General features: G+C 38.8%; 3 protein-coding genes across 7 annotated transcripts in view; 2 read left to right on the top strand and 1 right to left on the bottom strand.

Annotated features, from left to right (window-relative positions):
• LOC128879281 (nipped-B-like protein B) lies at positions 1-11,822 on the top strand. Of its 4 annotated transcripts, none has more exons than XM_054128269.1 (3): positions 1-524; positions 632-732; positions 2,259-11,822. In XM_054128269.1, the coding sequence occupies exons 2-3, from the start codon at positions 709-711 to the stop codon at positions 8,793-8,795; spliced, it is 6,561 nt and encodes a 2,186-aa protein (XP_053984244.1). In that variant the 5' UTR covers positions 1-524; positions 632-708; the 3' UTR covers positions 8,796-11,822. The 4 variants fall into 4 exon arrangements, with proteins under 4 accessions (XP_053984244.1, XP_053984242.1, XP_053984246.1 ...); XM_054128267.1 differs by having other exon boundaries at positions 1,840-11,822; XM_054128271.1 differs by having other exon boundaries at positions 1-555.
• A 137-nt stretch (positions 11,823-11,959) lies between these two features.
• LOC128879282 (coiled-coil domain-containing protein 112-like) lies at positions 11,960-18,106 on the bottom strand. Its single transcript, XM_054128272.1, has 6 exons — positions 17,722-18,106; positions 17,472-17,575; positions 17,142-17,399; positions 16,451-17,081; positions 16,150-16,371; positions 11,960-16,075 (listed from the first exon to the last, which is right to left on the bottom strand). The coding sequence occupies exons 1-6, from the start codon at positions 17,937-17,939 to the stop codon at positions 16,015-16,017; spliced, it is 1,494 nt and encodes a 497-aa protein (XP_053984247.1). The 5' UTR covers positions 17,940-18,106; the 3' UTR covers positions 11,960-16,014.
• A 9,269-nt stretch (positions 18,107-27,375) lies between these two features.
• Positions 27,376-27,892, top strand: part of LOC128879265 (GAS2-like protein pickled eggs) — an 82,281-nt gene continuing 81,764 nt past the window's right edge. For both annotated transcript variants that reach the window (XM_054128248.1, XM_054128247.1), the window contains exon 1: positions 27,376-27,803. The gene's annotated coding sequence lies outside the window, so the exon portion shown is untranslated. The remainder of the gene's footprint in view (positions 27,804-27,892) is intronic.

The raw sequence follows: 27,892 nt of genomic DNA, 5'->3' as shown, positions 1-27,892 counted from the left end.
GCATATCGTCTTCATGCGAACGGTTCGTCGCGATTTGAAATGCGACGCCGTAGCGCCGGTATACCTGTATCTGGCCTGTATCTACTACGCAACTTCCGCTAACTCGCTGCTGAGCAAAATGGACGCCTTTGTGTCTGTTTTCTTCGTATTCACACTATAAATACTGTTTTCCCGGCGATGCACCACCTTTGACATGGCGATGTTTACGCGGTGTCGCGAGAAACGTAAGTGAAAATCGTGCGGTGCCGCGGAGCTGTGTGGGTTCACTGGTGATCGACGTGGAAACGTGTCCAAACCAAATAGGCCACAACCACGGATGACAATTGAGTGAATATCATCACGACGAAAACTTTTGCGAAACAGATTCTCCACGAAGGGACCGTTTGTTTTGACGGATTTCAAGCGAACGTCGATGGTTTCTGTACGTTGAACGAGCCAGGGTACTTGGATATCGACGCACCTCCCGCCAAAATTCCATTCACTGCTCGCATTCTGCAGTATAAATAATCGTTGCGCGTAGCTGGGTAAGGCAATTGACACGAAACTTCGTACCAAGTTCGTACCATTGTGTCAAAAATGACATACAACCGATTCTATTAGCGTCACTGACCATGGCAATTTTATTATTTAGCGGAATCGCATTCACACAGGAGGCTTTCCAGGCTATGGTATCGTCCTAAGGCCATGTTATCATACGTATGATGTTGGATGGTAGATATCCAACAACCGAAGGTAATAATATCAGCTTTATGCAGCTATAGTGATGCGACTATCGAATGCTGTGCAAACATTTTGTATCAATTTATGTGAATCAGTGAAGAGAATAGTCAGAATTGTTCGAGGGAACAGAATTTCTGTGGAAGTAATGACATTGTGTATTCCGATGCTCCGATTTGTTGGTTATTTCGCTTTTGGGCTCGGTTGATGAACTTTCGTTGGAGAGCAGTACATTTGTTGAGTTAATTTCTGAAGAAGCTTGCAAAGGCTAATTGTAGGAAATAATTACTTTAATTTTGTAGCATGATTGTTGTGATATACCACATATATATGTATATAGGTATATATATTAACCACCACAGTAAATACTTTTTATAATCACCGTGAATTAAATAATGCTATAAGTGATTAATTACAATGAGATTTCATCATTTTCGCGATTATAGTGCATTATCTGACAATATTTTCTGAAATTGGTATAAAAAAGATTGTATCAGATTATTCTAACCTTCATGATGGAACTGAATTACTTTTTTTAAACCTATTACATGAAATTTCCCTATGAAATATCATCTCTTATTTCACACTTACAATAATTATCAAACTTTTTCATGCAACATACAGTTAATAAAGTAAATTTATCAAAAATTTATATTTTGTGTTAGTATGTTGCATATGCGAACCGGTTTTACATATGAAGATTTATTTTATTTTTATTATAATTAACATAAAACCAACTAAAGTATTTTTACTATTTATTCCATTTTTCGTTTTTCATATTATATACAAGTATTATAAAAGCAGTACATTTAGTGTGCAATGTCTGAGCTATATCACTGGATGTGGAATAATCCATAAGTGTCAAGTTACCGATATTACAGAATGTGGAACAATTCATGAGTAGTGTAGCAATTTTTAATAATCAATCATCAGTGAATTGCCTATTGTAAATTAAGTGTCAATTTCATGTATAATTCAAGACGTATCGAAGTCACGGATGCAAATTAATTGTAAATTATTCCACCATTGGCGATATGAGTCACTCAATGCATTTGGTTTTTCAATGCAAATGGGTTAGCTATCGGGATATCATTATATTTGATACAATCTTTTCTGTTCCAGGACAGGAAATTACAACTAACAATGGACCGTTTGTTGGAGGATCCTCGAGCTTCGTCAAAATTCGGTTGATATTTTCCGGTGCATCATGGGAACTTAAAAGAGACTTTGTTAAGTTCCCAGTATACGCCTTAGTGCTAGTGTTCTTTAACGAGCGTTAGAAACGATTCTGTTAGACGGTGAAATAATTTTTATGTCGGAATGTCTTGAGAATGAGAGTGTAAAGATTTTTAACAATGATTTCTTTGAACATTTGTGAGAACAGTGCATTTAGATATGTTCTGTTGATTTATATTTATCATATACTGTGAACAGAACTTCTGTAATATGTTAGTGCAGTGTTCGTTACGTCGGATAATTCTATGAACCTCAGAATACGCGTAAGGACACTGGACCTAATTTTAATAATATTTTTTGTCCAGGCTGTAATGCCAGAACAAATCAAATTCAAGATGAACGGGGTTATACCGAGTGTGCCAATCACAACTCTCGCTGGTATTGCGAGTCTCACCGACTTGTTACCTGAAATGCCCCTTCCAACACCGTTGCCGCAGACGTTGACTAACAAGTCCCTGCTGTTTCATCCGAGAGTGGCAGAAGAAGCACAAATACTTCTAAGTGTTCGCAACGAGAGCTTAGTGCCCCAATTAATATTATCTTTGTCGCAGACGTCGTCCGATCATATTGAACTGAAAGACAATTATGCGAATACCGAGCAGCCTTTAGAGACGGAGCAAAATACTCCAGAATTATTGAAGGCAATTTTACAAATAAATCCTCATGTATTCAAGGGCCCTCAGTACAATTCACCACGAAACTGGACGCAAGGAACACCTATGATGCATACGAATCAGTCATCTGCGAATTACGGACGTTTCTCCCCGTCTTACTCGAGTTCTTCAGGGTCGAGGCAAACCCCGCAAGGTAGTCCAGCTCATCCCGCCGCTGCTAGAACAGTGCTACCCCCGCCTACTGGCATCAACCCCCTACCTAATATGACACCGCAACCAAATATGTATTCTCCAGCACATATGAGTTCACCTGGTACGCCACTGACAACGCTAGGCAACGTAACACCTCAACATCATAACATGGCTGGCATGACGCCGCAACACAACATGCACATGGCATCGCCCATGCGCGCGCACATGCCTATGCCACAGCATCAAACCATCAACATGCAGCAAAATATCTACGATCCTATGATGAATCAACAAGTACATCATCCGCTGGGAACTCACCAACCGATGGACATAGACAGTACCACGCAAGAGAACCAACAGTTCTTGCTCGATCCAGTAACAGGTCTTCCCGACATTGACTTACCGATTGAGAATATCGAAGCGAAGCAAAGCTTGGATAACGCAACGCAAAACTTATTGTCAGCGTCGCAAACCACATCTTTCCCAACCATCGACACTGGTGACATAGTCAATACTTTGAACGCTGCCGCGACACCGATAATGCAGCACCAGCAGAACAACAACTCGGAGAAAGTATTGAAAGCGCCGCCAGTCTCTTTGCCAGAGAAATTAAAAGAGCCGGTGGTAATGTTGGACAGACTATCGTTAGCGGATCAGGCTCTGATGCAGAAGAGTTTGGCTGCGTTTGCCGAGAAATCGCCGAGCCGGGCTGCGAAAATGGGGATTTCCAACCGCGACGAGGCGAAGTCGGATTCTGAAAGCGAGGAGGAAATTGGTAAGAACAATAAATATTTTAAAGCGCGCGCGAAAGAGCGACAAGTTCAGAGAGAAAAGGAGAAAGCTGAGAGGAAGAAGAGCGAAGATAAGACTCGTAGACGAAGGAGGATATTGGACGACGACGAGGATGAGGACGAAGACGACAAAAAGGACCTCTCGCCCTCGAAACCAAAAATAAGGAAGATCGAGAAGAAGCTTGTCCCGGTGTTAGCTAAGCTTAGCGTAGAGGAGCTGATGGAAACCAATACGTATCAACGTTTCAATACGACCATAGAGACGATATTCGAGAACACAGAAGACTTCACGACCAACGCCGAGTTCGAAGACGACGGTGATGTGCCTCCAGAGTTGTTAATTCCTAAATATCAATTACACGATTTATGTACAGAAGCAGCCAAGCTGAAAGCGTTAGGTGCGATGGAATCCATTCCCGCGGACAGATTGGTTAGATTATTGAATATCTTGGAGAAGAATATTCGAGACGGAGCTAAAGTATCCCCGCTCGCTGATCCTGACGACGACATCGACGAAAGTCGGCTATGGACGCAGTTAGCTATGGAAAGGGTGCAGCGCGCTGTAGACGCATCGTTGATCGCGTTACACATTATGACGTCTAGTAACATGCCAAAAATGGTTTATTTAGAGGATGTGATCGACAGAATAGTCCTTTTTATGAAATTTCAGTTGCAGAATACGATTTATCCCTCTTTCGATCCTGTTTACAAAATAGATACGAAACGAAACAAGACTGACAGTTATAATTCTAGTGGTCGTAAAAAGAGGGGTCACATGAAAGAGGTCCGCGAGAAAAGTATTCTTCAGGTATATAACAAAATGCACGAGTTAGTTGGTCTTCTTGCAGAGTTATTGAATATTCAAGTTCTAACGGACACGAGCGTTTTACATGCGTCTACGCTGGGCGTTGCACCATTTTTCGTCGAGTCTGTTAGCGACCTTCAATTGAGCGCTTTGAAGCTGGTCACGGTTATATTCACGAAATACGAGAAGCACAGAAGATTGTTGCTCGATGATATCTTGGCGTCCATAGCGCGACTTCCTAGCAGCAAACGTAGCTTGAGAACGTACAGGTTAAATTCCGAGGATCATATACAAATGTTAACGGCGCTGGTTTTGCAACTCATCCAATGCGTGGTTGTGTTGTCTGACAATATCATTCCTCAGCCAAAGAAATTATCGGATGAGGAGGAGAAGAAGGACGAGAAGAAGACGAATCACTTCGACGCTGACGTTCTGATCATCAACAAGTACGAAACAGCGACTAGAATAGCGGGGAATTTTTTAACAGTGTTCCTGAATAAATGTGGCAGTAAGGGAGTGGAGATCGATTATAGACCGTTGTTCGAAAATTTCGTGCAGGATTTGTTGGCCACAGTGAACAAACCCGAGTGGCCAGCAGCTGAATTACTTCTCAGCTTGCTTGGAAATCTGCTGGTGGGTCATTTTTCCAACAAGAGCTCCGATATGGCGCTGAGAGTGGCATCCATCGACTACTTGGGCGTCGTTGCGGCTAGATTACGAAAAGACGCGGTGAGTTCGCAATGCAAACTATCTACCATCGATCAGATTATAAAGGATATAAAGATCGAGCAGCAGAAGGATTCTGATTACGATCAAGTGAAGGATAAAGAGATCACGGGCTTGAGCGAGGACGAGGAGAGGACTGTTTTTTTACAGAAGGTACTTCTGGATTATCTGGCGGTAAATGGGACAAAGGATTCGGCGTTGGGTTACGCTCGTCATTTTTATTTGGCCCAGTGGTACAGAGATTGCGCGGTGGAGAAGTCGAGGGTTGGCCAGGTGAAGAACAGTCCCAGCAAAAAGATACACAAGAAGAGGGTAAAAAAGAAAAATAAACACCACTCGAGCGACCAGGAGTCCGATTCTGAGATGGAGGAAGCGGACGCGGACGAGAACGACAATAACGAACAGAAGAACTCGGAGGCTTACAGGATTATAGAGGAGAAGAAGAAATACATCGTGAGTAGAATAAGGCCGTGCAGCACGGGGACGAAGCCAGACATTCTTCAGACGTACATCGACTACAATTCGGCGGAGCTTATATCGCAATACCTCGCCTCGAAGAGGCCGTTCTCGCAGAGCTTCGATAGATATCTCAAGCAGATCCTTCACGTGTTAACGGAGTCGTCGATAGCGATTAGGACAAAGGCCATGAAGTGTCTGACGATGATTGTCGAAGCTGATCCAAGCGTGTTAGCGCGAGTGGACATGCAGATGGGTGTAAAACATTCGTTTCTAGATCACGCCACGTCTGTGAGAGAAGCAGCCGTCGACTTGGTAGGGAAATTTGTACTAAGTAGGCCAGAATTAATAGATAAATATTACGACATGTTGTCAACTAGGATTCTAGACACCGGTGTAAGCGTACGAAAACGCGTGATCAAAATTCTGAAGGACATCTGCATTGAATGTCCAGACTTCCCCAAGATTCCGGAGATCTGCGTGAAGATGATCCGGCGAGTGAACGACGAGGAGGGTATTAGGAAATTGGTGATGGAAGTGTTCCAGAACATGTGGTTCACCCCCGTCAGAGAACGTCCCACCCTGGATTCCGAGTCGCTGTTGAGAAAGGTAATGAACATAACAGACGTCGTGGCAGCTAGCAAAGATATGGGCCTCGAATGGTTCGAACAGCTGCTGGTAAGCTTGTTCAAGCCAAAGGAGGACAAAGACGATAGTACAAAGATGCAAACCGAGCCCCCCAAGGCGCTGCTGACCGCGTGCAAGCAGATCGTCGATTGCCTGATCGAGAACGTTCTCCGACTGGAAGAGACGAATCTGGAGGCTGAGAAATCGGAAAAGAAGGGATCCTCGCAAAGACTGGTCGCCTGCTTGACAACCCTGTATCTCTTCGCCAAGATACGTCCTCAGCTGTTGGTGAATCACGCCATCACGTTACAGCCTTACCTGAGTCTCAAGTGTCAGACGCAGGGGGATTACCAGATCATCAGCAGCGTCGCGCACACCCTGGAGCTTGTCGTGCCGCTGATGGAGCACCCCAGCGAAACTTTTTTAGCCCAGCTGGAAGAGGATTCCGTCAAGTTGATTTTACAGCACGACAGGTCGGTCGTCGCCAGCTGTTTGTCCTGTTTAGGTTCCATAGTTAACAACGTAACGAGAAATTTTAAATTAATACGAGACTGCTTTAAGAAATATTACGGACATCTGACCGAGTACAAATCGCACTACGAGAAGGACCCCACGAATCCTGTCCTCCTCAAGTACAGGCCTTTCGTTAGGAGAGCGCTGTTCACGGTCGGTTTGTTGCTGCGGCATTTTAATTTCACGGATCCTGAGGTGATCGAGGGATTGGCGGACAACATCAAGGATCAGGTGTTCGAGACACTCAACTACTTCGTGCACCTGGACAACGACGACATCAGACACTTCACGCTCTCAGCCATCGGTTCCTTGTGCATACGTCACTACGAGTTCATGCTGCTCCCCGAGCTGAAGGAGCTGTACCATCACATGCTCACGTCGGAGAACGCGTTGGTTCACATGAGGATCCAGGTCTTGAACAACATTGAGGTGTACCTGCAGGAGGAGGACAAGAGGATGATCAAGCAGGACATGGAGTGGGCGAAGATGTCGAAGCAGGAGAATCTGAAGGAGATGGGGGACGTCTCTTCGGGGATGGCGAGCACTGTCATTCAGCTGTACGTGAAGGAGATCCTCGAAGCTTTCCTCCACGCGAACGTCAGCGTTCGACACGCTGCTCTCAAGGTAATCCAGTTGATCCTGGCTCAAGGTCTGGTGCACCCTGTCCAAATAGTACCTTACCTGATCTGCATGAGCACGGATTGCGAGAAGGCGGTAAGCCACAGTGCCGATAAGCAGCTGCAAGACATCGAGAAGAAGTACCCCGGCTTCATTCACATGAAGTCCCAGTTGGGCATCAAGCTGAGCTACAGACTGCAGGGGATTCTGCAACCTGACGTCACGGTGAGGGGTATGCGGGTGAAGGAAGATGAGTTTCCAGGCGCGTTGAACGGTTTCCTGTACACCATCCTGAGAAACACCAAGCAGCAGAGGAGAGCCATCGTGTTGTCCTTCCTGAAGCAGTTCGACGAGTCCGCAAAGACGAGCCTGTCACAGATGCTCTACCTAGCCGACAATCTCGCTTACTTTACATATCAAGTGCAAGACGAGCCGCTGTTCATCATCCATCACATAGACATCATCATCTCCATGTCAGGTACGAACTTGGTGCAGTCATTCAGGGAGGCATTGCTACCCAAGGAGGGGAGCAACCAATTGCAGCAGCAGCAGCAACAACAGCAGCAGCAGCAGCAGCAGCAACAACAACAACAACAACAACAACAACAACAACAACAACAACAACAACAACAACAACAGCAGCAGCCTATGCAATCGATGTTACCGCCGCCCAATCAGCCACACATGGTGATAGGTCCAGACGGTATCCCGCGACCAGAGCAGCTGTTATCAGTCTTGGACGATGAGGAGGACGACGAGGAAGACGAGGAAGTCCTGCTGGCGAGGGTACCAGACGACACGACGCTGCTGAGGGAGTACATCACGGCCAGCCAAGGCTTTCTGCTTCTCCTAACGCTGAGGCAACACCTGAAGGACCTCTACGGCTTCTCCGATCAGAAGATCGGCCAGTACTCGCCGACGGAGGCGGCGAAGGTCTATGAGAAAGCCGTGAACCGTAAGAGTAACTTGTTGTTCAAACCAAAGGCCACACTGCAGAGACTGAAGGGGGGCGTGACCAACGCGGAGCTGGACGACGACGGCAGGAGGAACCTGGTGAAGGAGTACCTGGACTTCAAGCAGCTGATGCTGAAGTTCGACCTGGAGGAGGGCGAGGAGGAAGGAAACGAAGACACGAGTCTGAAGCAAACCGCGGAGCACGCCATGGGAAAGATGTCGAACTCCGAGATCGATGGTAAGCTGGCAGACGGCAGCATGACCAGCAACGTGAGCTTGAATTCGACGATGGAGCATCCTAACAACTCGGTGAACTCGATGGCTGGCTCTGGTCCGGTGTCCATGACACCAGTCCACAACACGTCGCACCAGATAACGCCACGCGTGCCCAAGCTCACGATACACGCCCACCCGGAGGCCAAGGAGCATCGCAAGCATCGCGCGCACAAAACGGAGAAGGTGAAAAAACACAAGAAGAAGAAGAGGAGAAGAATCTCCGACAGTAGCGATAGCGAGGACTACAGTGACCCTGACTTTCTAGTGTGAGTGCGGTGGTGTCCGCGCGCTGTGTACATATATATATGCTGTGTGTGGGTGGGTGTGTGTGCGTGCGTGGCAGGCTTCGACCTTATCGCGATAGATCGATTGCACGGGAACGACCAGTGCCGGACGCTCGACAAAATGGCGCCGGGAAACGCGCGCGCGAGAAAGAGAGAGAGAGAGAGAGAACGAGAAAGAGAGAGTGGGGACACAACACGAGCAACACTGTGTACAGAGGACGCTGGTGCTCTGCTAGATGTGACTAGAGAGAGTATGTGTATATGTGGTTGTATGTATGCGTGTGTGTGATGCAAAAATGAATTTTAAATAACGATCGTCCGAACGATCGGCGATCCTAGGATTAATCTTGTTGGCTAGGACACACACACGGTGGATGCGCGTCTAAGATTTCTCGGTCCATGTACGTTCGAATTGCTGCAGAAACTTGGCGGAACTTGGTTCAGTTATTTTTCGTTTATTACGATCATCGGACTAATTCAGAATGTTCTTTGTCTCAGGTGAGGTTAGGATATAAATTTTGAAGTCTGTCTACCGAGAAAATATTAATGTTGGGTCATAGATTCACGCGAAAGGAGCAAAAAAAAGTTTCGCATTCATTTCACTGTTAGATGAATATTTATAGATGAGAATGTTATTTTCCTTTGTTACGTCGCAGATCTTAGACTAGCGCGCACGCGCGTAGCCATCTTGCCACTTCCGTGCGCATCCTAGAACGCGCGCAAAAAAAAAATTCAACTTTTTTAAAAAAAAAAAATGAAATTTATATCTTACTTATATCGAAGTCTGTAAGCTGGTATTGATATTTCTTTAGTATCTTCTTTGGTTTCACTTCTAACCTCGCTTATCTCTGAAACAGGTTATGTTCGTTCAAAATCGAAGCTGTTTTCACAGAGACTCGTTACTTCGAATCAAATCAAAGCTGTTTCGTCGGAAATTTAAGTTTTAAGAAGTTTTAAATTTAAATTAAAGAACAAAAAAAAAAAGCAGCAGGCGAACGAAAGGAAAATTTATAAAATTGATTTTAGCGAATTCGAGCTGCATCGAGCAAACGTCCGTTAACAGAGCTCCGAACCAAGTTCCCTATTCGTGAGAACCCGAGTGCGACAGTTTTCGCGGTAGCGAGTCACGTCCGAACAAAGTTGTCTGTGTAAATACTATTGAATAATAACAGCAACGTTAACACGAAATGTTAGTTTTTCATTTACGTACAGCACGACGGGATTCGGGACAAAAGAAACTATCCGTAGCGTGAAGAAATTCGTTTAAGAGATATCGATCGACCCGCTAACAAGTCAAAGTAAAAGAGAATGGAACTCGGGGGACAACGACGAGAAGAGCCACAACTGAAACTCGGATGAACGAAAGGGATACAAGGGGGCAAACGAAAACTGATAAAAGTATGAGAAGGTCGGATCCGTTAGACTTGCTCCACGGCATGTATAATAGAAGTGTGTAGTTAAAACAAAAAAAAAAAATATGAAAACACATTGCCTATGCATTACGAGAACGTTGTTTGTAATATCTGTACATACAAATTTCAAGTAAAGTAATCTTATTTTCTTACAAACTATATAGCGGTGACATTACGAAGAATACTTAAGATTTTGTTGTAATATTAAGTATTTATTCAGAATTCATGTTGTCCCAATATAGTTTGCTTTATGCACTCGTCTTTGGTGTATTGAACAAAGAACAAAAAAAAAAAAGAAGTATCGTTTTTATACAAGCTTAGGAGTAAACAAAAAAAAAATATTGTAGCGACTCTTACACTCTCGACGGGGAAGCTGACGACGGCGGGGCGGGGAGGGGCCTGCGAAGCGACGAACGAGATGAGAATGTTAAAAAAAAAAAAAAAAGAAAGAAACAAACGGAAAACGTGCGAGAATAACCTGTGGCGCGGTTTTTCAAACTCCGATCTCGTTTCCTCTGTGTCTGTGACGGTTCTTGGATTGAGGTCGTTCAGGATTCGGGTGAAAACAATTTTTTATCACGTTTGTAGATCGAACGAGCAGCTGTGATCGTAGCGATACAAAAAGCAGCGACAATATCGCTATTGCCACCGCGGTGATTCGTCTTTTTTATACGTTTATAGAGCCAACTAGCTGCCGTTTATAATTATCAACTTTGTATGCAATCCGCTGAACGACTCGAGTCCAAGCCTCGAATAAACACACGCGTATGTGCACCGAAAGAATTGACGGACCACGAATCGAAAACATGAGCGAACATGCGTATTTTTTGGTCACCGTGTAGTTTGAAGATTGTAGGAGGGGCTGAAAGTCATAGTGGTGTGAGTCGAGTTTTTTTTTTTTTTTCTATTTGGAGTATCGACTTGTGTGGATAGATGCAATCTATGTATGTAGGTCAGAGGAAAATATTTCTCAGAATGAGGTAAATATGGGTTACACCAATATGGCGTCCAGGCCCTCGCTCGTAGAGTAGAAGTATCAAGGGAGCAAAGTGTCAGAGTTAAATCGGGACTTGTCTATAATTAATGGGGCTATTGTTAATGATCCTAGAAGAAGGCAATATTTATTCAGTATTATTCTTTTTGTTACTTTCGAAACAGTAATTCGATCGAAATGGTTTCGTTGAATTATTTGGTCCCTTCGATACTTACACTCCGCAGTCGTCAAGGCTGACTTGGACAGGGAAGACTGATTACTGGATAATCCGAAAACCACAATTTATTAGCTCTGAGAGATTACAAATTATTGAATCGTAACTGTACGTTAGAAGCATAATTATTGTGAAGGTAATCACGAAGTAATCGCTGTCCAATTCTGGGAGGAAACGATCCGCGTTTTGAAAAGACCAAGCGTTCACTTTGGGAAGATTGCCGCGCTCTTCACGGATCCGAGGGTCAGTCCGCGGAACTTTGTTAACGAACGCAAGCTGGCGAGGTTCTAAGTGATTACGCTTCCTTTTCGTTTTACGATTTAAAGTAGCACTTTATTGGGGCCCAGATGTACATTCATCTATATCACGTCAATAAATCTGGCAGCAAAAGGAGTCAATTTGGATTCATTCGACTAGTTTTAAGTTACGCCGCGAGAGCACAGAGACGGGCAAAGGTTTCATTCGAATGAAATCAATGAATAAAATCAAAAATTTTATTTTTCATTATAAAACAATTCATATAATTTAAATTCTTTTTTTTTTTTTTTTATTTAACGAATACCGGATGAACAGTTGCTTATCTTCGATTCGTTATTGGAAATTACGTTTAGGTAAAGATTTTTGCCCGTCGCTGGATCGAGAAGTGTCCGAGGATCCGTAAAGGTGCGCTGCTTTTCATTCTTTTACTTTTGTTTTTAATACTTTGCAAAAGTTCAGTCCTGAGAGGGTATTCCGTCGATGCACGGACATTTCTCATTCTGAAATTGATTGAACGCGCTTTCAGAACCTCGGATGACGAAGGATAAATTTTCAAAATAAATTCTTTTGTTTCATAACAATGGTATAGTACGTTATTGTTAATTTTTTGAGATTGAACATTAGTAATCAATAATTGAATATTTCAAGCACAGATACGCGAAAATAAAATCTTTCAAAATTGTTGCAAATTAAATAGACACTTGTAATTCTAAAAGAATTATTTTGAAAATTTAAACTAACAGCTTTCACCCTCCCCTTCGTCGGTCGCGTTCCCATCTGTCCGCCAAAGAAATTCAGTGTCGTAGGTAATTCCTCCGAAAATAAAATGAATCTGGAAAAAATCTTTTTTTTTTTTCGAATGGAGCATAGATGCAGGATCTCGAGTCTTAACCGTCCCCAAAATGTGCAATGCTAGAAGTTAAAGGTTGCTTTCTATCGACGAGAGAGGCATTGAAGTCTCCGATCTCCATCCCCTTAACGCCACCCTTCCCTCCTTTCGTGATCCAGTGCGTTCGTCACGAAAGCGTCGCGGACTTTTCCATGGAACGATCGATAACTAGGGAGAAAAGAAGAAACTAGAAAAAGAAAAATTCAAGTCGACCGACACTTGTTGCGCTTCGAGTTTCGAGATGGAAAGGGAGGAAAACGAGAGGGTGAGAGCCTGACATTAAATCGGAGGTTGTCGCTGACGAAACAAGAAATACAGGGTGACTGGAAAGACTGGAGACGAATTTGTACAGCTTGTTAACCCAGTGACCAGAAATCCGAGTAAGCACTTTTTTACGTTCGTTAAATGTTTCAATACGAAAGAAACAATGCACACTTTATTTTGTAATGACGATATAGATTAATCACATTTTTTTGGGATCTTTGTATAATTCTATTACGATTATCATTTTATAGGTAATTATTTCAGGTGTTTATCTAGGTGTAATTAATCGATGTGAATTAAAGCAGAACTTGAAATTGTACATTTTATTTTATTTAAGGGGTACTCGTTGTTTCCCAATTGATTTTTTTTATTGAGTAATTCAGCCCAAGTATCTTAATACATAATGAATATTTATTGTATTAATTAAAAATATTTCTACATTTATGTTTATGAGTAGTGAATCAGTAGTAGATTATATTGTTGATAACAGTGGTTCAATGCCAACGACTCGTCCAAGAAACCTATAAGAATAATTCGTACTCTGTATAAATTCGGCTCCAATTTTTCGGTTACTCGGTTGAAACGTTAAAAAATAGAGGGGCAAAAAGGATTTTTAATTGTACATACAAAGTGTTCGCGTGTACATATTTATTATATACTTCTGTTACAAGAGAACTCGTATCGTCAGGCAGCACTCGATGGCCAAAATTCTCAAGTAGATAACACATTTCGAGAAACGAATAAAACATAAATCATTCTGTTATACCTATAATCAAATTTACTGTCTAAATCACCTAATTAATGTTTCACAGGAAATTTTTGTTTATAGCCAAATATTCCATGGTTCAATTCATTTATACATAAATGTAAACATGTAATTTATGTAATAATAATGAATTTTCATTTCAATGAATTAAGCTGCAATTATATTTATATATTCTATTTAACTGAAGCTTATCGCAATACTTATATTCATTTAAATATGGTAATACAAACTTTAGTTCGATACGAGTATTTCTTTCAAGTTGAACAGATTAAATCAAATTTATTTGAGAGTTTAAATGAATTTGATCTTAGGTCTGAATTAGTTTCTCAAGCTCGTAGCATTCTTATTCTCGAACGTATAGACGGTTATATATATTTTATTCTTCACTCGAAGCTTGTATCTAATTAAGAATTCTACGCCGCAATGGTTGCACGGTAAATCCAGTGCGTGTCACACGGATGTTTGTTTCTGTACGATGATGAGTTTGTTTATCAGGAAAGTGAACAAGGTCGAGTGCGCGCGAGCAAAAGGGACGAAACGTTGGGAGCGTTTCATTAAACAATTTATCGTTCGTTGTAATAAACTTCTAGAAGGTAAACATTATAAATTCTAAACGGTTATATTTCTACCCGCGTAACATACATATATAGATATGTATATACATGTGTATTATATATGTATGTATGCACAGTTCGAACAAAATAAAAAATAAAAAGGAGATATATGATGTAAGGAGTCTACTCGTAAGCGTGGCAGTGGACGAGTAAATTGATAAGGTGCTGACTGTACAATTGCGAATATAAACGGAAAAAAAATAGAAAAGCGTGAAAAAAATGAAAACAGATGAACCGTCGGTCCTTATCGAGATCGTGCTCGGCACAGTGCTCGGCACATTTGTATTATAACATTATACATATATTGTATCACCTATGTTTTTTGTATTTGGTAATCTAATGAGAGTGCATGCGAGAGAGAGAGAGAGAGAGAGAGAGAGAGAGAGAGAGAGAGAGAGAGATCGAATTAACGAACGAAAAAAGAAGGTTAATAGAAAGTATATTATATATTTGAGTAAAACAGTTCGAGGGTTGGCATTATCCATGACTGGATAGAAACTTAAAATCGTCTTTTTACCAAATACGCGGATTCGTTTAGTTTTGCCACTTTTTTGTTTACGTTTTAAGAGGGGATACCACATTGGGAGGCCAAATATTAAATGTTCGTTTTTTTTTTAAATCTTTCAGATATCAGCTGTTCCTCGAAGACAACTGTTTGGAGAAATGTAGTTTCTGTGTGAAATGAATTGAAAAACTGACCGAATGTACTTCAAATCATATCTGAAATATTCTCAAGCTTATGAAAACATTACAGAAATTTTTCTCTGTAAAAAAAATCACTAGGAATACTTGATATTTGGCCCCCTAGGTAGACTTTCCTCCCTAAGAGGCGCTACGTCGCGCACGCTCAGGAAACGATTGGAGGAGAGGATTCACCGATTTAGAGGTCCACTTAGAGCCGAGAACGAAAGGTCTTGGATAAAGTCAACGCTCGTTTACTCATAACTTATTATGTACATCGTCTGAAGGAACCGGTACGTTCGTAAAGAAAAATAAACACTAAGTATGTATCAATCGGTTTCGTTCATTTCCCCAAGTGACGGAGTGCAATTTAAAGGCCCCATATAAAATAAAAATAAAAATTTTTTTTCCAGGATTTATTGGTTACGAATAATTTTATTAACAGATATTGAGTTACACGTGGCTCCATTTTGAACGAACTTCGACGTTTTATTTTGTTTTATTCGGTGCTCACGTTGAATTACGAATTTCGAAATGCTTGGAAGTTTGTTGGCATTAAAGTATTTGACGTTGTATCTTAGGAAGGAAATTTTGGAGAATTCGGAGAAGTTTAGACCGGTGAACGAAGTAAGTACAATTACTGTAAATATTTACAAAACACAATAAATATTATGCTTCACCGTTCTAAATTACAAAGTATCGTTTATTAATTTATCGAAGCAATAACAATGATCATATCTTCATTTTTAGACCGAGAACATCGTAAGTTTTTCCTTTAAAAAAAATTGTATAAAAATTACTCGTAGTTAGAATATAAATGAAACTATTTACATTATACCATTTTGAAATGAAAATAGTCAATTGTCGAATGGTGATTATTATGTTAAGTGGGCCGAGATTCCCAAATCTAGATAAACAAGAACTGTATGGTTTGTGAATAGGAATTGTATATTTATACATATTTTTAACCATAATAATTAGAGACGCAAGTTAACTGAAATTATTATACGAGTATGATGTACAATTACAATAAAATTATACAATAGTACGATATTTTTAAATTCTTCGTCATCACTGAACTATATTATAGCGTATAAATGTTCTGTTATCTTTTCAAATAAATGTTATTAAATCTTTCAGATCTTCTGATTCTTCGTTCCTCCATCGAAAGCACCTTTAACACCATTTTATATAAATAAGGACGATCAGATTTTTAAGGATAATTTAATCAATTTTGCTATTACTTACAGCTTTGGAATGTCTTTAACGTACTGTGGCTCGTTGGAACGTCCCACTGGGTCTTCAAATTCACATTTCTCTCTCCAAACCACCGTGCTATTCAACAAAGTAGAAAAGTTTTTGTTATTCAAAAGCACGGATCTCTTTGCTTCCGTCATTTCAATCTTATGCGATTTTTGCGAACGCAGTATCAGCTCTTTTCTTTTTTTCGTGTACTCTTTATCCTGCTTCCTGCAACGATTTAATTTTATCGCTTCAAAAATCTCACTTAAAAGCAATTGTTTTGAATTACGTCTGAATTAAAAATTACCTGAAAGCTTTAACTAGTTCCGAATCATAAGTACACTTGTCCTTCGAATTGGCACTCGATTCCCTCGAGGCACTCTCTAGAGACTTCTTCTTTTTATATTCCTCCAAAGCTTCCAGAATTTTCTCCCTACGCCTTCTTCTTTGTTTCTCTTCAGTTTCTCTTTTTAATTTTATCCGAATTTTCAGTTGTTCTTCGTCCATCGTGCGTTTATTCTCCTTTTCCATCCGCCATTTTTTAATTAAGTCCTTCTTTAGACTTACGTTGGAATCTGCACTGTGGTTCGACCTGGATGCTTCGCTTCGCGATAGTTTCTTCTTTTTAAAAACTTCCATTTTCTCTTTTTCGTTCGAGTCATCATTTTCTTCAAAATAATTTTGATTGCTTCTGGATTCTTCGGCACTCTTTATTTTCTTTAGCTCCCTCTTCTGTCGCCATTCTTTTACAACTGATTTTTGTTTTTCCCGCAGGTCTGTGTACAATTTGTACCATGCCTCGTGATTCACTATAGTCTCCGTTGATAAATCAGGAAATTTCTTCTGTACAGCGGCGACCAGAGCTGGAATGTTATTACATTTCTTCCGCATTTTCAAGAAGTATAAATGATCATCCGTGCTCCAGTTATCCGTGTGTCCTAACGACAATTTATATTTTCAATTAGCGATTAAAAAAGGATAATATTTATTTTCGCTACCTGTTCTCGCAACAAGTGCATGGAAATCTTCCGCGTCCCTGTAATCCTTCCTTTCTCTTCTGCTTTCGATTCTACTTTGGCACGCTGATAAAACGTTCTTCTGAAAATGTTCATACTTTTTTATTCGTGGCTCGAAGTCGCGTAATTCATTCCTAAGCGTTGCCTGTTCTTCCACCAGAGCCTCGATGCAACAGGATTTTTTGAAATCCTGCATCTTTTGCCAAAATTTGATCAATTTTAGTTTGTACGTGTTCACATCTGAACATAAATAAAAATAAAAATAATACACATCGATTTACAGTGATATCAGAATTGAATATTAATGTTTACCTAATTTCTTTAGTTCTTCTGGATTCCTCGCTACGAGTTTAATAGAATCCATTTCTGTAGCGATGTCTTCCATGTACTTATACATCGTGTTCAAAAAGATTTGCCTGACAAATATTGCAAAATAATTTTTAAATTAATTTTTAAATTAGATGTTTGTCGCTTTAAAGGTGGCGCCCTCTACTTGGAGGACACTGGTCTCAAGTATTTTGGAGAAAAAAAAAATAAATGTTAGTCTGTACTCCAGTAGTACCTTTTAGATGACATTTCCTTGCGTTCGTGAATAATTTCCTGCAACAAATCCTTATCGATTTTCATGTTATCGATGGCACAAGCCACTCCCCTATCAAGAATGATCTCCTGTTGTTTCAACTTCAGCAATGGTTTCAACCATAAGTCCCTCTCTGCCGAGGACATTTTCCTTCTCAAACCATTCTTCTTTTCTTCAACCTTGTCTTCGTTGATTTCCATTGAAGCAATAGATTAAAATTCAATTGAAATTAATTGTTAATGTAAGTTTGTTCCAATAACCCTTGTTTCAAGGCTGACGTTTACTTCAGACAACTGAATTCGATTTATGTCGACTTATGTGTTCCATGGGTTTCCATAGCGATCTACCGTAATTTCACCCCATACGTCGTTGCATCTGGCCATTGGAAACGTGAAAGTATTTATTTGTACGTGCAGTCGATAAATCAGGTCGCAAAACATGTTCAGTAAAAATAACAAATAAACATATGTCAAGAACTGAGATATTTAATTTGTAAATAATACTAATTATTATATACCTATCACACCATAATCTTATATTTGAAAACATTGAACATACGAGCTTCAAGTTCATTTTACAGAACGTTAGTTACAGAAAGCATTACAGAGTCTGAGAATGTGAGATTTGGTGTGATAGGTATATAATAATTTGTATTATTTACAAAATAAATATCTCAGTTCTTGACATATGTTTATTTGTTATTTTTACAGAACATGTTTTGCGACCTGATTTATCGACTGCACGTAAAAATAAATATTTAAGAACCCTAACACTGACAAACATATTTTACCGATGCTTCAGTTTAATAATCTTGTCCGTACTGTTCTACAATTAATAAATGTAATAACATTAGTCGTATTATTCCAAAATTAGGTCTTAGGTCAAATTAGGCTAACTCTGAGAAACATATTTTATCAATGCTTCAATTTAATAATCTTCTCCCTACTGTTTTATAATTAATAAATGTAATAACATTAGTCATATTATTCAAAAATTAGGATATTCATACTACATAAATTTCTCGATCACGTCATATCAACCTAAACCATTGAATCTTTAATCTAACGTAATTAATGTAATTCAGACGAATGTCCTATGAGATAAGTGATCTCTATTATAATAGATACATAATTTAGGTTAGGAAAGAGCTAATAAAGTTGTCCTAATAAGTGATGCAACGGTTTTGTAGCTATATGAAAGAATAAGTGATTGGAAATCGATTGTAAACATCTATCAAAGTTAGTAAGGTTACTAAACGTGAACAAGTTTCTCCCTTGCTGTTACATCAACGAAAGAAAAGAATTCTCGGGAATTTCGTTCAGACGAAGGTAATAATATACAGGGTGTCCCAAAAATGTAACACCTTGAAAGGGGTGGTTCGGGAGGTGATTTGAAACAACTTTTTCCTTAGCGAAAATGTTGTCCGAGGCTCCGTTGAAGAGATATTAACGGAAAACATTGACCAATCAGCGGGCGCTCCATTGGCATACTCGCGCTCTGATTGGTCGGGGAGCGCGGCCACCTAGCGCGTAGCCTAGGCTACAACGGCCGCTCCAATAGTATACGCGCGCTCTGATTGGTCAGTTTTTTCCGTTAATATCTCCTCAACGAAGCCTCGGACAATATTTTTGCTAAGGAAAAAGTTGTTTCAAATCACCTCCTGAACTACCCCTTTCAAGGTGTTACAACATTTTTGGGACACCCTGTATATCTACATATATCATACATATTGATACTTTTCACTTTCCAATATCAATTTCCGTTCAGAAGTGACAACCAATCACGTTGAGCGTTTCTTTGGAAACTTAAATACTCGACTCTCATTGGCCGAGCACACAGAACCCACTGCGCGCAAGCACGGAGCCGAGAAGAAGACGTTCTTTCGCTTGGCGGTATTTGAAGAGAGCAGACGTTTGGTGTCGATCGGTGATCCGCAAATTAATAGGTAAGCATAATTCAATTTAATTAACATCTAATCGTTGCTATTTCTACTTTGCGTTGCTACTTACCGTCTCTTTAATAGATTAATAATATTGCTTGTTCATTGAATCAGGTTTTTGAGAAAATTAGATCGATTTCGCACTTGCATCATTTTCGTTCTCCATGAGGTACCAATTGATATACGTTCGAATATCAATTCGTACTATGGGAGTACGTCTTCCAAAGTAATATTATCGTTTTTCTTTTCGTTTTTTCAATTAATTTGTTGCTTAGATACAGTAAGAATATATATTTATCGTAACTTGGCCTAAATTCGAATTCTTGAATGTTCCAGGATCTGACGCTGAGCTTCTACTTCACGTTGAAAACTTCAATCGAAATTTCTGGACATTAGAACGCCAAAAAAATTGTGCAGCTTACCGGGGAAAGAAGAATAACAGGTAATATTGTCTTTGATTAATGTCATTAGTATATAAATAACGTAAATTCAAATTTTATTAGTTTATTATGAATATAGAATAAAATTGTACAAATTTGCAGAATTATACAATTTATATCTCTCTAACAAAAGTATCTAAATATTGAAAAAATGATAAGATTTTATCTTTTATGTTTCTAACACATTTGCAATGACTTATGAATGTATGTATCATGAAACATAAAAAGTAAAATGTTAAACATTCTATCAATAATTAGATTCTTTTGTTAGACACAAATTGTATAATTTTGCAAATTTACAATTTTATCTTACATTCATTATAAATTTTATGAGTCGAAGCACTTTTACTATGGTACGCTACACTTTCTAGAAACTGTGAACTTCTACGATGATATACATTTTTATAATTTCTTACTAATTTAACGAAACAGAGAAAAGATACCTAGGTATCTAAATGCTGAAAAAATGTTTAAGCTTTCATTTTCTCTGTTCCATTAAATTATTAAGAAATTATGAAAATGTATATCATCGTACAAGTTCACAGTTTCTAGAAAATGTAGCGTAGCATAGTAAAAGTGCTTTGACTCATAAAATTTATCAATTTATAAGGAATGTAAAAAGAAACTGTAAATTTATACAACTTTTATATGTATAACGAAGCTTAGATACCTTTGTTATACATATAAAAATTGTATGACTTTGCAAATTTACTTATCTCTTATGTTTCTAACACATTTAACATTTATTAGAAAAATGTGTAACTTCATAAATATTTTAAGTTTCTAAAAGGTGTAGTGTAATGAAGTTAATATGCATAAACTCACAAAATTTATTTATTTAGTTTTTAATGAATGTAAGAAGAAACTGTATAAATTACCAAAATCTTATGTTTGATATGTGTGCAACAAAGGTATGTAAATGTTGAAAGAATGCTTAAGTTTTTATCTGATATGCTTCTAACATATTTGTTATGAATTTTAAAAATGCGTATTGTTATAAATGTTCACAGTTTTTAGAAAGTATAGCATAGCATAGTAAATGTGCTTTGACTCATAAAATTTGTCAATGTATAACGAATGTAAGAAAAAATTGTGTAAATTTGCAAAATCATACAATTTTTATATGTATAACAAAGGTATGTAAGCTTTGTTACATACATATAAAAGTTGTATAATTTTGCAAATTTACAGTTTCTTTTTACATTCCTTAGAAATTGATAAATTTTATGGGTCGTAGCACATTTACTATGCTATGCTATACTTTCTAGAAACTGTGAACATTTATGACAATACACATTTTTAAAATTCATAACAAATATGTTAGAAGCATATCAGATAAAAACTTAAGCATTCTTTCAACATTTACATACCTTTGTTGCACACATATCAAACATAAGATTTTGGAAATTTATACAGTTTCTTCTTACATTCATTAAAAACTAAATAAATAAATTTTGTGAGTTTATACACATTAACTTCATTACACTACACTTTTTAGAAACTTGAAATATTTATGAAGTTACACATTTTTATAATGTACTTTAAATATGTTAGAAACATAACAGATCAAAGTAAAACATTTTTTTAACATTCGCGTATCTTTTTTGTACAAACGTAAAATTTATGATTTTGCAATTGTAATGTTTTAATATTGTAACTACTGCAATTTTTGAAACATGTTATTAAGTCATGTAACTTTTGCTGCAGAGTGTTTACATCACGAAACAAAAGAAATTTGAAATTCGACCCAGATAAAGCAGAGGTACTGCGATTTCGACGTGGATAATACAGAGCTGCCCCGATGATCAGCGACAGCAGAGCTACACCGATGATCAGCGACAGCAGAGCCACTACATAGCCCTGTATCAAGACAACGGTTGGTAAGTCGCAAGCATTTCTGTTCCTCTTGTCCCCAATCATGTCGTAGGACGAAAGGTCCGAATCGACACGGGCGACTGTTGTATACGTGGTCTTTGGCGAGTATAGTGACCATGGGTATGCATTGCATTATGGAATTTGCATAGCATATTCATGAGTAGTAACATCATCTGTTTTATTTCTTATTGTTAGTGCAGGATAGGGTCTTCTTGTACTTCGCATTTTCTATTAATAAAACGATACAATAATATTCCATTTTGCAATAAATATTTTTTGATACAAATACTCATTGTTGAGAGTATATACATATCGATATTTATAAAATAAAGATATTCCATTATATGATAAATATTTCTTGATACGAATACTCATTGTTGAGAGTATATTCATATAGATATTTATAAAATCATGATGTATAGAGATACAGTAGATTTTTTCTATATATTTCAATTTATGACTTCAAATATAATTTTTAAAAATACAATAATATATATAATATAAATTAAATTAAATATATAAATGTATGAAATATACTTATATTTTCGTTCTTTTAATTATACATTTATTCCGTTGAAGTTTTTATGTATGTACAAGAAGGATGCTCCGCGATAGGTCGACTTCTGAGTCAAAGTAAACACATTTTGAGCACTTTTGTACGTTCGTTAAAAAATATACTTTGACAAATGGAATCACCTGAAAGTAGATCAATATATATCTTTATATTTAATTTTGGTTAGAGTAATTTTTTTTGATAATTCAATTTTGATTAGTCATTTTTCTTAATAATTCAATTTTAATTAGAGTCATTTTTCTTGACAATTCAATTTCTCAGTATTAATGCAGGCCCAGTTTTCAATTATCAAATTTTTATACATTAAAAGTCGAGTCACTTTTACTACTAAATTAAATGACAAAGAAGGAAACAATGTTAGCCCGATTAGATTTACTAATTATTCTTTTTATTGAGGATTTTCAGGTTTAACCCTTCCATGTTCGTTGTCTGAACTCATTCACGTGCCCAGGTGCTACTTGGATGAGCGAAGGCAATGGGCACGATGACTTAGTTTATAAAATTTATAATAATAATATGTCTGGCTACTGACTCTGGCTAGCGAATCGTGCACCGACGTACTTTTTACATGTGTGTGTGTGGTTAGGATGTCGAAGTGCGTCGGTTAAAAATTTATTGGAAACCAGAAGCAAAGTGGTATTAATACCAGACTTTTATAACGATAATATCGAATTCTTATTTATCATGAATTACCTCATGATTGTTTCGTTAAAAATATTCTTCTGCATATTCAATGATCGTAATACTATTTCATTAAATGTATATTTAAAAAGTAGCTTGCCAATCTTGTAGAACACAAAGAAAATAATACACTGAGATGAACCTGGATACCGAAGCATTACATATAAATATTTATATATAATATTTAGATATACGCAATGGTCGCTAGCCTTTGTCAGTGGATTTCAGGAAACTGGTACGTACCTTTAGAGTGTGAATGTTGCGTATGGTATCTTCGGGTGTCGGAGGTGTCCCGGGACATCTCCCTAGTTTAGGTCGCGCCCGAGAGCCTTGATTGAGGATCGTTGAGCGCCTGTGTTGGTGTGATTGTTTTGCCATGTTTAAATATAGCGTAGGTAGATAGGTAACTTAACTTCTGGTGTGTATGTTAAATCCCAGTAGGTAGGGTCCAGGACAGATCTCGTCACTTTAGTTTGAGTAGGCCGCGCAACGATTGACGGATCTGTTACTGTAGGTGGATTCGAGAAATCGTTGCAATGTCGATGCAAACGGAGCTTCTGTCCGTTTGTTTTCGAATCTGCTCTCGATTCCTTGGGTCTCGACTCTTTGAGTCGTTGCTTCGCGGTCGCGGTCGTGATCAGTAGGGTTCCTCGAAACGCTCGTTCCCTCGAGGTTCTAGACGTGTGGTTCACCGGGTTGAACGTCCACGTATTGCACTGAACCTCGACCCTATCTATAAGTTTCAGATGGGACAATGCGTCCGAAGAAAGAAGAGGCTGTATGCCGAAGAGGCCCTGACAAATTGTCGCAAGAAAGGGCAGCAACGAATGGCTCTTCATCTTCGAAATTCGAACATGGGGAGTCATTACTACGTTGTCACTTTGCTCGCCTGTAGTCGTAGTTAGTTTATCCGAGTCTTGTACTCCAACGTGGGAATTCGGTGCCACTTGGGCAAATCGCGTTTTGCAGTAGTGTTGCGTAATGGAAATATCGTGTTCGATTTATAGGATTCTTGCTTTTGAATTTTCTCGCGTTTTCTTTCAGAGTAGCGTTGCGAACGCGAACCAGCCGCGATTTTGCTGTTAGCGTATAAATGAACATTGCTCGCGTTCGAATGGAAGTAGTATTTAGAGTGAATTTTGCTTTTGATATTAGAGTCTTTCGCGTTTTATTTCAGGGTAGTGTTGCGTAACAAAGATCAACCGCGATTGCAATTAGTGTTGCGTATAATGAATATCGCGTCCGTTTGGAAGTAGTATTTAGAGCCAACTTAGCTTTGGATTAAAATTTTTCGCGTTTTCTTCCATGGTAGAGTTGCGTACAAAGACCAGCCGCGAGTTCCGTTAGTGTTGCGCATAAATAAATCGCGACCGATTTGTTGTAAATTCACGCGTTTTGAATTAGTATTTCGTCATATGAAAAGCCCAAAATTTGACACCATCGTCACTTGAGGAATCACCAAGCAGCCAAAAGCAGCTGCCACTATGATTCTCCGCAGCCTGAGATGGTTGCGCTGGATTTTTAATTTAGGATTCGTATTACTTGGTGCACGCGATTTGTTCTTTTTATACTTAATAGATTAGTGTTTCGAATAATAATGCACCTCGCGATTTCTTTTGATTAGTATTTTTCGCGTTTTCTTTCAGGGTAGTGTTGCGAATGACTATGAATCGCGTTTGCGATTAGTGTTGCGTCTGATACATCGCGTCCGTTTTGGAGTAACTTTGTAGTTTTAGTTAGGGCAACAACAGAAAAAGAAGACCATCTACGAACTTGTTTTTTTTTTTATATATGAAGAGTAGAGAATAATATACGTTTGTTCTGTTACAGGTGACGGCGGCGAATTAGGAATGGACTATTTGACAATAAAAATACTGCTTTAAAGTATATACAGGGTGTCTACGTGTAAGTTTGGACATACGCAGGGTGTCAATTCTACAACAAATTTCCAACAAAAAATTACTCTTAGACATTTTCTTTGTGTCGCATTATTCTCGAGAATTTTCACTTTTAATATATTTTCTGCGTTTTCGACTTGACACTCTTTAAACGGCCATAACTCCACCAAATTACAGTGCAAACTTAAAACTAAGTATACCATTCGAAAGAGCATTAAATTTCCCATCTCTCTGATGCCAAATCAAAATTTATTACGTAGATTTAACAAGTGAAAAATTAGGTCAAACTGTACAATGTAAAAATTTCAAAAAATTTGACTTTTTCTGTATTCGTTTTTCGGTTTCAAAGACATAGTTGTTTGGCGGGAACTCTTCGGGAAAAACTTCCTCGATGTCTCAGCTTTTGAATGGTATTGTCAAAAAAAATTGTACGGTGGTATTTTAGGGAGAAAATGACGTTTAAATACAGAAAAGCGTTCAAAATGCCCGCTTCCTAAATCAAAACTTATCGGTTCTCCTGCGCCGAAAACATTGATTTTTTGCTGTGTGAAATCGATCGTGTTCCAATCTGCATATCATTTATCGGTACACCGTGGTTAATTTTGATTAAATAGTCTCTAAAAACGATAATTCTATGGATACATGTTCAAAAACAATTATTATTCACCTCGCACTCAGGCTCTACACACGGCTGGGAGAGGCTTGAAATGTCAAAAAATCGTTTTTTTTTCCTAATTGGGGAGGCTCAGGAGTGTCACTAAAACATACATCAAATTCGATGTCAAGTTAATTTTAAAGTGACAAGTCGATTTTTGTTAAAAAATATCGATTTTCACGTAAAAACCCACGCTTTTCTGCATTCAAAACGTCATTTACTCCCTAAAATACCATCGCACAATTTTTTTTGACAATACCGTTCAAAAGCTGAGACTTCGAGGAAGTTCTTCCCGAAGAGTGCCCACCAAACAACTACAGTCGATGTAATAAGTATTCGTACAGCAACCAATTTAAAATAAAATGAATAAGAAAAGAAACGAGAGGCTAACATTAAAAGTTAATTTAAAACTTTAATTTACGCAAATTCTATTCTAAAAATATGTAGGAATGTTGGTTAATTATTTCTTCCTCTAAAATTTATTAATAAAATAAATACATGAAGCTTTATTTTGAATTGGTTTCTGTACGAATACTTATTACACTGACTGTATATCTTTGAAACCGAAAAACGAATACAGAAAAAGTCAAATTTTTTAAAATTTTCGCAATGTACAGTTTGACCTAATTTTTCACTTGTTAAATCTACGTAATAAATTTTGATTTGGCATCAGAGAGATGGGAAATTTAATGCTCTTTCGAATGGTATACTTAGTTTTAAGTTTGCACTGTAATTTGGTGGAGTTACGGCCATTTAAAGAGTGTCAAGTCGAAAACGCAGAAAATATATTAAAAGTGAAAATTCTCGAGAATAATGCGACACAAAGAAAATGTCTAAGAGTAATTTTTTGTTGGAAATTTGTTGTAAAATTGACATTTTGCGTATGTCCGAACTTATACCTAGACACCCTGGAATTATGAATGGACTATTTGACAACAAAAATACTGCTTTAAAGTATATATACTATGTTTCAGAAATCATCGTGGGGTTAATAAAGGGTGGCTAGAATGTGGTTTTTGTCCTGGCCACCCGATTTGGGTCTGTATATGCAGTAACTAAATTATTTGAAGTATGTAATTGTTAACTGCACATCGCCAGTAAGGGTCAGGTGACATTATCAATTGCATACCAAGCCTAACGAATATTTACGAATTAATTAATTTACGAATGTTCAGGATAAAGTAACTGCGGGTAACTGTAACCACGTTTTTAATTGGGTGAAAGCATTCCAGGCGGCGCTAGCAGGAATCACAACTACATATCTATGGTATCAGCGAGCACCACCAAACACAGCTATACAAATTTCAACGTCGGTGTTTGTGCCTGTCTGCCTGCCGGCCTGTCGGAAATATTCTTCAAGAAGAACTGTTAGTGTAACAACTATTCCATATAATTACACATTTATTTTAATAAATAAAAAATAATGTTCTCCGATGATAACGAGCGATTTGACTCGTTCAGGTGGTGGCGCCGCTTCGTGGCGAGTCGGCGCAGAATCCTTCCCTTCCTAGTCGCTAGCGAATCAACGACTACATTCACGCTGCGGTGGAGCATTTATACGGGTGGACTGCAACTAGGCGCTTTAGTCTCTGGTTGGGACGCGAGGCGTGAGTATGGGGTATGAGTTCAGCCCGCCAGGCTTGAACCTCGTCGAGAATTGAAAACAAACAACGAAACACGGAAGATACTTGCATGACACTCGCCACGTGAGAAAGGACGGTGGATTCCTCTCTTCTCGTTCAGCGTCGAGCCTTTCCCGCGGCACCCTGAACGGACCTTCGACGACCGTCGCTCGCAAATGTACGGTTAATCGATCCGTGTGTAATAAACGAACAGTCGAACTCGAACGTCGCCCGATGTAAATAGGCAGTGTCTCGCGCGCGCGAGGAATCGAAAACGATTTCGGAGTTAAATCGTTCGTCGATGAGAGACTACTCGTGTGTGCCTGTCAGGGATACGTGAAGAAGGTTTTCTCTCGTGGACATCGCCTGTCTAGGGAAAGGTGAGTGAAATGTTATCGATTCATCTCGAATCTGCCCGAATTACGCTTGTTTATCTATTTGTTTGTCCACTTCATTCGTCATTTTGACA

The sequence above is a fragment of the Hylaeus volcanicus genome, chromosome 7 (assembly GCF_026283585.1).
Source record: "Hylaeus volcanicus isolate JK05 chromosome 7, UHH_iyHylVolc1.0_haploid, whole genome shotgun sequence".
Taxonomy (NCBI): domain Eukaryota; kingdom Metazoa; phylum Arthropoda; class Insecta; order Hymenoptera; family Colletidae; genus Hylaeus; species Hylaeus volcanicus.
This window is presented reverse-complemented; position numbering and strand designations above follow the sequence as displayed.